The sequence below is a fragment of the Candida jiufengensis genome (genome assembly GCF_024610255.1).
Source record: "Candida jiufengensis strain CBS 10846 chromosome Unknown scaffold2, whole genome shotgun sequence".
Lineage (NCBI taxonomy): Eukaryota > Fungi > Ascomycota > Pichiomycetes > Serinales > Debaryomycetaceae > Lodderomyces > Lodderomyces jiufengensis.
In genome coordinates, this window is record NW_026261561.1 from 1 (window position 1) to 11,398 (window position 11,398).

At 24.1% G+C, this 11,398-nt stretch overlaps 3 protein-coding genes across 3 annotated transcripts; 2 read left to right on the top strand and 1 right to left on the bottom strand. All coding sequences in view use genetic code 12, as the record gives it.

Moving 5' to 3' along the window:
- Positions 1-2,411: 2,411 nt before the first annotated feature.
- KGF54_003092 (uncharacterized protein) lies at positions 2,412-2,900 on the top strand (the record flags this gene model as incomplete). The annotated part of the gene is made up of 1 exon (XM_051763643.1): positions 2,412-2,900. The coding sequence occupies one exon, from the start codon at positions 2,412-2,414 to the stop codon at positions 2,898-2,900; it is 489 nt and encodes a 162-aa protein (XP_051619153.1).
- A 1,296-nt stretch (positions 2,901-4,196) lies between these two features.
- On the bottom strand, positions 4,197-7,400 carry SGS1 (ATP-dependent DNA helicase; the record flags this gene model as incomplete). The annotated part of the gene is made up of 1 exon (XM_051763644.1): positions 4,197-7,400. The coding sequence occupies one exon, from the start codon at positions 7,398-7,400 to the stop codon at positions 4,197-4,199; it is 3,204 nt and encodes a 1,067-aa protein (XP_051619154.1).
- A 2,299-nt stretch (positions 7,401-9,699) lies between these two features.
- On the top strand, positions 9,700-10,950 carry ZSF1 (Zsf1p; the record flags this gene model as incomplete). Its single annotated transcript, XM_051763645.1, has 1 exon — positions 9,700-10,950. One exon carries the CDS (start codon positions 9,700-9,702, stop codon positions 10,948-10,950), a length of 1,251 nt encoding a protein of 416 aa, XP_051619155.1.
- Between the last annotated feature and the right edge of the window lie 448 nt (positions 10,951-11,398).

The following is an 11,398-nucleotide window of genomic DNA, read 5'->3' on the forward strand; positions in this document are numbered from 1 at the left end:
TCCGTACCGCAACATCCGTACCGCAACATCCGTACCGCAACATCCGTACCGCAACATCCGTACCGCAACATCCGTACCGCAACATCCGTACTTCAAAACACAAATCCGTACTTCAAAACACAAATCCGTACTTCAAAACACAAATCCGTACTTCAAAACACAAATCCGTACAAATATTAAACTTCCGTAATCCGATATTTAAGTCCGTATTTCATAACACACTTCGGCTCGGATATAAAAAACTCGCATTTTTAAATATTCCGCTCGGATATAAAATTTTCGTATTTTTAAATTTTCTCGTTTAAAAAGATCTCGTATTTTTAGACTTTTCGTACCTCAAAGAATAATCAAAACCTCGCTTACTCAATTATTAATTAATTTTCTTCCACTTATATAGATATTCAATTTAATAAATTAACCCAATACATTCACTCATATTTTTACTAAACATTAAACTTCTTTCAGAGTAACAATATAACTATTTTGATGTGTATAAATTTACACTATTGATATTAATACTCTGGAAATTTCCAAATTTTCAAAAAGTTTCGACACCAATTCTAAAAAATATCTAATAAATTTTATAAACTTTATTAATTTTTCCACGTCAAAGTAACTCAAACTGATTGATTATAAGTCCAAAATACTTATGAATGATAAAATTGATCAAATGTGTTGTTAATTTGTTGATTTTGATTATATATTATTCACAAAAATATTGTAAAAATTTACTCATAAAAATACTTCAATGTATTAATAAAAACACAGACTGTTGAACAACATTGTAAAATTTTAGATCAATTGATCACTTGGTTATCTAATTTACAAAATTTATCAAATTTGTTCTGTTTAATTTATTATTTCTAATTACTATTTAATTTTTATTGACTTAAAATATTTGGACATGTAAAACACTCACTAAAAATGTAAGTGCGTAAAATTTTTGAGACATATAAAATACGCACCAAAATTGAAAGTGCGTGAAATTTTTGAGACCTTAAAACACTCACTAAAAGTGTAAATGCGTGAAATTAAACTTGAGTTTTTTACACTACTAACAAAAAATAATTTTTCCCTTGAGAATTAGATTTTTTTTCCCTTGAGAATTTTTCTTTTCCCTTGAGAATTTTCGCACTAACAAATTTGTTAGCTTTTCCCTTGAGAATTGCGAAAATAATTTAGTATGTTTCAACGACAAAATAAGTCAAACTGATTGATCATAAGTCCAATATACTTGTGAACGATAAATTTAATTAAACATGTTGTTAATTTGTACAGTTTAATTATATTTTATTTGAAAAAAATATTGATAGAAATTTACTAGTTTTAACACTTCAAATTATTAACAAGAACACGGATTATTAAACCGTCTTGTCGCATTTTATATTAACTGATTACTTGATTTTCTTATTAATAAAATTTATTAAATTTGAGCTGTCTAATTTACTTTTTATATTTACTTAATTTTAAATTCTTGAGACATGTAAAACGCTCATCAAAATGTAAATGCGTGAAATATTTGGACATGTAAAACACTCACTAAATTTGTATGCGTAAAATTTTTGAGACATATAAAACACTCACCAAGTGCGTGGAATAAAATTTGAAATTTTTACACTACTAACAAAAAATAATTTTTCCCTTGAGAATTGGATTTTTTTTCTCTTGAGAATTTTTTCTTTCTCTTGAGAATTTTCTCGCTAACAAATTTATTAGTTTTTCTCTTGAGAATTGCGAAAATAATTTAGTATGATAGAAATGTACTTATAATAACACTTCAATTTATCAACAAAAACACAAATAATTAAACTCTCTTGTAACATTTCAAATCAGCTGATCACTTGATATTCTTATTCATAAAATTTTCAGTATTTACTGTTTAATTTACAGTTTATATTTACAATCTCAGTTTTTATATTTTGAGACAAGTAAAACGCTCACCAAAAATGTAAGTGCGTTTAAATTTTCACAAAATATTAACACCAAATTTAAAAAGAAAATAATAAATTCTAAAAACTATACTAACTCTTCAACAACGAAATAACTCAAATTGATTGATCATAAGTCCAATATACGTTTGATAATAAACTTAATTAATTATGTTGTCGATTAGTCAAATCTAATCATATTTTCTTTAAATTAAAAATTGAGAAAATTTATTAATATTAACACTTCATTATTAAGAAAACACAGATTATTAAACTGTCTTGTCACATGTACTCCAATTGATCACTCAGATGTCTTATTTATATATCAATCAAGTTTGGATTGTTTAAGTTACTTATCATTTTCACTATTCTAATTCCAATTTTAAGACAAAAAATTTAAGTTAATATTTTTTTTTGTTACAACACAATAGTATAAACAGACACCGCTTATTTTCTTTTTTACAATCTCGACATTATCAAGCCATGGACCACAATTATAAGAGCTGGTTCAATCCTACTGAAGACGAATTAAAACTTCCTCCTAGTCTTAAATTTAAATTTGATACAGATAAATGGAGAAAATTAACAGACGAGGCATTCAAGGATATCTTTAGATTAAGTGAACCAATATATTTTCGAGGAGATAATCCTAAAACGCAGAACAAGAAGACTAGGAATGGGTTTGAAGAGAGACTGGTGAAGAAAACAAGAGTGGAATCAAAATCTACTAAAGCAAATGATGAATTAGCAAACATTGGTCAATTAACTGCCAAGTCAACAAAAACTGTTGAAGCAACAAGACTAGATCTACAATTAAACACCGAAAGAAACACAACGTTGAAATCTGATTCAGACACAACGTTGAAATCTTCGTTCACCTTTATATCAAAGAAAAGGAAAGCAAGTTCAGATAATATTGAGGATAATGTCAAGAAATCGAATAAGATTGCAGCTCCAAATTGTAAATCCTAACCAGAAATATGATAACACCACGTTTTTTTGGTTAGTTAAGGTTCTAATACTACATTATCTATTTGAATTTTAAAGAAATTTTTTATTTTTCAATACATTTTGATTTAAATTCTTATATAGTTTCCTTACAAACTATATTATACATGTTTATAAACTTAAATTTAGAGACAAAAAGCAAAGAATAAGACCTCACTTATAGTAATCATTAATTATTAATACTTACACTTAACCAAATTTAACAACATACATTGTTGACTCATTTATTTTAACTAAATCACTACTTTGTGTTTTACTTTCATCTTAATAAATACAGTGAAATACATCAACAAAAACACAAATAAATAAGATGACAAATTCATTACTTTATTTATCCGAGTTTCTTATTTTGTCATCTTTATTATTTTTAATTTGGTTAAAATACTTTTCATGATCACTGTCAATATATTTTCTGCAATCATTAGATAAAATTTTTAAACTTATATATTCATTTGGCCAAGTATTTCTATCTGTTAAATGCTTAAACTATCCGAGTTTAAAATTTTTATGTGTTAAACTATAATTTCAAAATTTATTTCTATTTTAGTTTAATTACTAAATCTACTAATTCGTGTATTCATAACAGTGAAGACTATTAAGGACTTGATTCATTATCAAAATACGAACTTATTAAAATAATCTCCAGTATTGAAAAGAACAAAAAAACTAAACATATTCAAAGTATTCAAAGTATTTTCTTATCAAATAATTTTCATAGACTTAATAGTCTATCTGAACAAATGAAATATAAAAACGAAAAGGTCAACTAGTAAATTTCAATTAAAAAGTAAGATATCCAAAAAAACATGTTAACTAGTAAATTACGTAGGTATATTCTAAAGATTTGTGCTACTTGTACTTGTTCTCCATATTCAAGTATATAGCTAATTAATTTACAAAATACAAACAAAAAGAAAAGTAATATTAAAAACCCATTACTTAAAAAAGTTGTAATTAAGATATCTTTAATCAATATTACTAGAAGTTAAAAAATATATAGTTTTATTTAATTTTGCAACCAATCTAATTTTGAAACGAGAACAAAATTTATAATATTTTGAAAATTATATGTATAGTATAAATTAAATCAATCTTTCGGAGAAATTTATTTAAAAAATACTAAATAACGACCATCAACATCAATTATATTGTTTTAATCGTTTCAAATAATTGCTCTACATACATATCTGATAATTCAGCAACAGAAATAATCGTAATATTTTATTTTCTATTTACTTTCAATAAATAATGCTATAATTTTTATGAATTAAATTGAATTTTTATTTTCAATTGACCATTTAATAATTTATTAGCTTTTCTAGCTAATCTAACATAATTTGATGCAAACCCACCTCTCATTATTGAATATTCTTCTAAACAGCCTTCACCAATTAAATTAAAAAAGATTCTTTCAATATCAGATTTATCTAAATTTTTACCTTTACCATGATATGGATTATTTTGATGACCCATTTTACTAATTTTACCACCTTTTAAACCTTTAAACATATCTTGACAATGAACAACAGTAACTTTTTCATCTTGAATTGATTGAACTAATCTTAAAATATCTTTTGAATGTTCAGTACAATCTTTTGCAATACTTGTAACATGATTAAAATTTTTACAATTATCACATTGTTTATTACAATTGGTTGAATCAAAAGATTCATTAAAATATTGTAAAACGATTTTTCTTCTACAATCAACTTTATTATCACAAAACAGTAGAACTTGACCTAATTTTTCCATATGATTTTGTTTACCTTCATGAGTTAAATCTTTATCCTTTTTAATTGTTGATATTAATGATCTACCATCTCTATAATTGAAATACATAATACATTCAGATGGTTTACCATCTCTACCAGCTCTACCAGTTTCTTGATAATAACCTTCTAAACTTCTTGGAATAGTTAAATGTATAACAAATCTAACATCTGGTTTATCAATACCCATACCAAATGCAACAGTTGCACAAATTAATTGAATTTTATTTTTTTGCCAATTTGTTTGTATTATTAGACGATCTTCTGCGGTCATGCCTGCATGATAAAAAGATGTCTTCAAACCTAATTGATTTAATTTACTACTTGTTTGTTCACATGATACTTTTGAATGACAATATATTATACCACATTTGTTTTTATGACGTTGTTGTATATAATCAAAAATATCTTGCAAATGATCATTTGCTTTCCATCTAATCTCATAAAATAAATTAGTTCTATTGAAACTTTGCTTTAATGTAACCGGATTATTCATTTTGAGGTGGTGAATTATATCCATTCTAACTCTTTCATTAGCAGTTGCAGTTAATGCCATTATAGGAGCATTTGGAAATTTCTCTTTAAAGAAACATAAATCTTTATAATCTGGACGAAAATCATGACCCCAAGAACTCAAACAATGTGCTTCATCTATAACAACTCTTGCTAATTTATTACTATCATAAAGATTACCAATAATCCTTTGAATTTGTGATGATCTATTAACTTTTTCTGGTGATAAATAAACAATATCCAACATTCCATCTCTAAATAAATTGATTGTTTGTTTATTATCATCATTACTAGCTTTTGAACTAATCATTCCAGCTTTTACATTTTTACTTATTAAATGCTGAACTTGATCTTGCATTAAAGAAATTAATGGAGAAATAACAACAGTTGTACCTTTATTTAAACCACCTTTAATTAATGCAGATAATTGATAACATAAAGATTTACCACCACCAGTCGGCATTAAAACAAACACATCTTTGTTTAGTAGTGATGCAACTATTGCTTCTAATTGATTTGAGCGAAATGCTTGTAATTTAAAAGTATAATTTAAAACTTTATAAATTTCATCAATAAATTTTTCTGAACCAGGTGGTACATTTCTTTCTTTTGGAGCATTTATAAGTTGTAATAAATCATCATCCTCGTCACTAAATTCATCATCTGTATCAATACTTAATAATGGAGGTAATGCTGGAGGTGTTAAATTACCTTGTTTTGAAATTATTGAGGTAGAAGCAGCATTTATTGAATTTGCAATTGAATTATTTGATGATGATATCATATTCCTTGTAGGTAAAGATCTACCAATAGGTTCATTATCTTCATCGTCATCTTCTGAATCAATCAGAATAATATCAATTTCTCTTTCTTGATTTAATTGTGTTGAAAAGTCAATTTCTTCAACTTGATCAAATTCTTCTTCTTCTTCTCCTTCTTGCTCTTCATCAGAATTTATTGGTTCATCAAAGTTTTCAAAATCGTTATCATTATCATTATCATTATCATATCTTATACCATATTTTTCTGCAACATCTGGTGATAATCTAATATTATCTAATTCATTTCTATCAACTCTTTGAACTTCTTGAGTACCAACAATCAGTTCATACTCATCTTCTGAATTTGCAATTATTGGTTCATCATCGATAAAACTTCCCATATCATCATAATCATCACGTTCTTGAGTTGGAGTTTTTAAACCATCCATTGTATTATCACCGAAATTATCTTCAGCTTCAATAATCAGTAAGTCGTGTTCCAAAATTTGTCTTGCTTCCGCTATACGAGCTGGTCTTGCTGGTGCTCTAAATACTTCATTTTGTTGTAAAGTATCTTGTGTTTCTGCAACTGAATCTTCTATAATATCCGTCATCATTGTTTGTTCAACTGCAACCAGATTTTTATCTTCTTCTTCTTTTATTAGTTCTTTTAATTGGATAATTTTAATATCTAAATCATTAATTTTACTTTGTAATACTTTATATTGTTCTTTCTTTTGATCTAATGAAATAGAACTAGATTCACTTGTGATAAATTTTTCTTCCAATAAATTGATTTTAGATTCTTGTAAATTTACCAATACTTTATAATTTATTGAGGCTGTATTATCATTATTTATTTTGGTTCTTTTATTGGAATTAAAATTTGATTCTTCAGATGATGGCCTTTTCTTATTTGGACTTGGATCAAATGTTAAATCAATAATTTCTTCATTATTTGGTTGAGTTGTTTCTGGACGTGTTGATAATGGATTGAAAAATCTTGAAACTAATGGTAATTTTGATTGTTTCTTTTGTAATTTACTCTTATTACTTAAATTTGATTGAGTTGAAGTAAACGACGCGTCATTTAAAGTATTTGATGATGATGACGGTGGAGGAATATTTTCTTTATTTGAATCTGGTGTAAATGTTGTAACAAGTAAATTTCCAACTTGTGATACGGATTCTCGTACTCTAGGTTCTCGTACTATATTATCATTTGAACTATTACTTATTGTTGAATACGAACTTGAGGAGGATTGATTATTACTTTGATTAATTTGATTACTTTGATTTATATTTTGATTTGAATTTGGATATTTTTTTAATACTTTATTTAATAAATTTGGTGAAGGTAGATGAGGTTTCTTTAGTTTTGCCCAATCTAGTTGTTCTTGTAGATTGTTAGTTTTAATCATATAAGTATATTATTCATTTATATCTATTGCTTTTGATGTTTTATATATATGGATTATTGTAGTCTGGTTGCCTTTTTTTTACTAAATAATAATAATAATGATAATAATTTTTTGTTTGTTTACAATTTTTTAATGTTTTTTCTTTTCTTTGATCTCTTATAATAAAATTTATACTAGTAATAATTTTATTGTACAATATTGAGAATTTAGATTGTATTTTAAAGCTTATCAGTATTAAAAAAAAGTATCTAATAAAGAATGTCATCTAGCTCAATTACATGAATCAATTAGACTTTTATTTGGCCAGAATGGTTTGTACTGGATTTCGTCATACCAATCAATATTTAAATTTTTAGCACGAAATCACTCACAATGTCCTTCATCTTTTAGTATACAAATTGTCTTGAATTAGTTTAGAGATAAACAAAATTTTTGCAAAAATTGACTATTTTCAACCATTCAGCCGATTAACAGTACTCTTAGTAAACAAAAATTAAAATTGATGCTTAAATTAAACTTTATTTTACGAATAAGTTTTTCTTTATCTTTTTGAAAAGTATTAATTGACAACGTTCAAATAAATCTAAGTTGAGGGACGAATTTATTCAACAACAGTTTACTTGAGATTAGATTAGTCTGAAAAAATGAATCTTTTTATAATCCTACTAGTCTTTTATCATTTATAGTTCCTTTATAGATTTAGTTTCAAATTAAAAAAAAAAAAAAAAATAATGAAAAGAATAAATTTTGATTAATCCGATAATCGAAATTGAAAGAATGAAACAAATAAAAAAAAGCCGCACGGACAGAGAGGACAAAAATATTAGAAAAATTTGAGTAGAAATGATGGTAAAAATTATCGAATGAATAGACATTATTGATATTAAAACCATATACCCCCCTTATTATACCCTTATATTAATCACAAATTAATACTTTATTTCATTAAAACTCCAAAATATCAATTAGATAATGTCTTAATTGGTTTAAAGATTTTAATAATAAATAATTTATATTGTATTTAAAATAATAATAATTTAATTAATAAAATGTCAAAATTTAAATTTATTTTAATTTTTAATTTTTAATTTTTATCAATTAACAACACACTTTATAAAATATAATATAATATAATTTTTTAGTTATAAAACATAAAACGTATTTTTTCAATTATATTATATTTAAAGTTTTTAATGAACTTTGAAAAATTTATTTACAATACAACTCAATTTAATGAAATGATTGTCAAATATAAACTGAATAGAAATAAGTTGTTAGTAAATTAATATAAACTTCAATATAGTAAATCTAGAAATTACCTTGATAATTGTTTTTATTGTAGATTTAAATATTTTATATCTAATCAATTATATAAATATTATTATAATATTATTAATATTAATATTATTAAACTGATTAAATAGATAAAAAAAACATTTTGTCTTTACGATTATTATGTGTAAAAAACAAAATACTGCATATAGTTTTTAACTAATTAAAGAGATGTTAGAAATAAAATTAATTGTCGGAATTGATAATTAAATTTAATAAAACTATTAATTACTTGATACTGGGACTGAGGCTAATAATTAATTAGAAAAAGTAATATTAACTAAAATATTTCTAACTGTTAAATAAATTATCTCGGTATTTAATACTACAATGTAATACTACAATTTAATTTGTTTAATTTTTATATTAATAGCACTCATAGTTATTTACATACTTTGTAATTTNAAGTAAATTTATTAATTAATACTTAGGTATCATATTAAAGTTTTCAATTCATGATAAAGTTGAAACATAAAAATTGGAGTAAAAATTAAAAACTGCGGAGGAAGGAGGGGAAGATGAGTTTAATTAATTATAATAATAATTTATTATAATTATATTTCTATTTTGTGTAATCTTTTTATTTTGTGTGGTTTTAATTATTTAATATTTTTAAAAAGTTTAAAAAGTTTAAAACTTTTTTGTAATTTTTTTATAAATAAATAAATATATTTTATAAATAATTAAATTTATATATATCTTTTCATTCCTTTAACCATATCAATTTTTATAATTTTAAGATATATATATATATATAAAATTATAAATTTTGTATTAAATATTATTATCATCATTATACCAATCAATTTTTAATATCCATAAAATATTCAATTCAATTTATTAATTTAATTTTTTATTATTTACTATTTTTTTTATTTAATTTTTTTATATAACTTAAAAATCATCATCATTTTTATTATTATTTTGATCCTCAATTTGAACAATTATTAATTCAATTTATCATAGGATGTTTAGAAGTAACTCAAATGAATTTGTAAGTCAAAATTCTAATAAAATAAATTCAAATTCAAATAATAATTTTAAATCAAATAATTTAATTAATAATAATAATAATGCAAATATTAAACATGATTTATTTTTTAAAGAATTAAATTCATCAAAAATTATTCAAACAAATTTAACTAATAATGGTAAAAAGGATTCAAAATTGACTACTTCTTCAATATCTTCATCATCTTCATCAAATTCAAATTCAAATTCTTTAATAGATTTTAATAAAAATGATTTATTACCAGAATTGTGGCAAACTTCATCAAATGATACTTATTTATCTTCAGATTCTTTAGATTATTTAACAATAAAACAAGATTTAACTCAATTACAACAACAACAACAACAACATCATCATCATCAACAGCCACAACAATTACAACAACCACAACTACAAACATCATTTGCATTAGACAATTATTTATCTCAACCTCAATCTCCTCCAACTTTAAAACAATTTCCTAATTTAAACAATAATAATAGTAATTTTAATGTTAATTATAATCATCATCATCAAGAACAACACCATCAACAACAACAACCAAATCAATATTCTCAAGAATCTCCATTAAGTTTACAATTTTCATCTCCAAAACAACAACTACAACCTTTATTACAATCTCCAATTCAATCCAATTTTAATTCAATTCAACCGTCATCTCCTCAATTACAAAACTATTATTTATCTCAACAACAAGAACTTAATTCAAGTCTTTGGAAACAACAACAACCACATCATCAACAACAACAACAAATGGGATATTATCAAGAACAACTACAAAATAATTCAATTCAATCACCTGAACCATTTTTAAATTCTACAACATTACAACAAATATATTTATTAGATGAAGAAGTTCAATCTAGAAAAAAATCAATAATTGAATATACTCAACTTGATGATAATTTACAACAACAACAATTACAACTACAATTTCAACAATTACAATTACAACAAGAGCAACAACAACAACAACAAAATAAATTAAAACCTATAAATACTCAATTATATAAAACTGAATTATGTCAAGCATTTATGAGAATGGGTGTTTGTCCTTATGGTTTAAAATGTCAATTTGCTCATGGAGAACAAGAATTGAAATATGTTGAAAGACCACCAAAATGGAGATCAAAACCTTGTTCAAATTGGTCAAAATTTGGAAGTTGTAGATATGGTAATAGATGTTGTTTCAAACATAGTGATTAAACACAGCTTTATGAGATCAAACTTTTTTTATGATTTTAATTCTCTCTATATATATTACATTTTTTGGGGTCCATACTGGTTATCAATTTTTCTATTTCATTTTAATTGCTTTTAACTTTTTGGATATTTTTTTATTTAGTTTTTATATTATTAATAGAGACCTTATTTTTCGATTAAAATAAATACAATTTCTTACATTTTAGTATCAACAACAGCCTCAGATTATATATATAATCACTAAAATTGTGTGGTGATGGGGGTTCGTGATATTTTCCACAGCGCCCAAAATTGAAACATATAAAGTCTCTCAATTGAGTCAAATCAAAATATAAATCGTTAAATTCATACTTCAATTCATTGCTGCAACGGAAGATAACCTATCTTCATCGACTGTTATAGTTGATAAAGAAGAAAAAAAAGAAGTATGAAAAAAATGAAAAAATTTTTT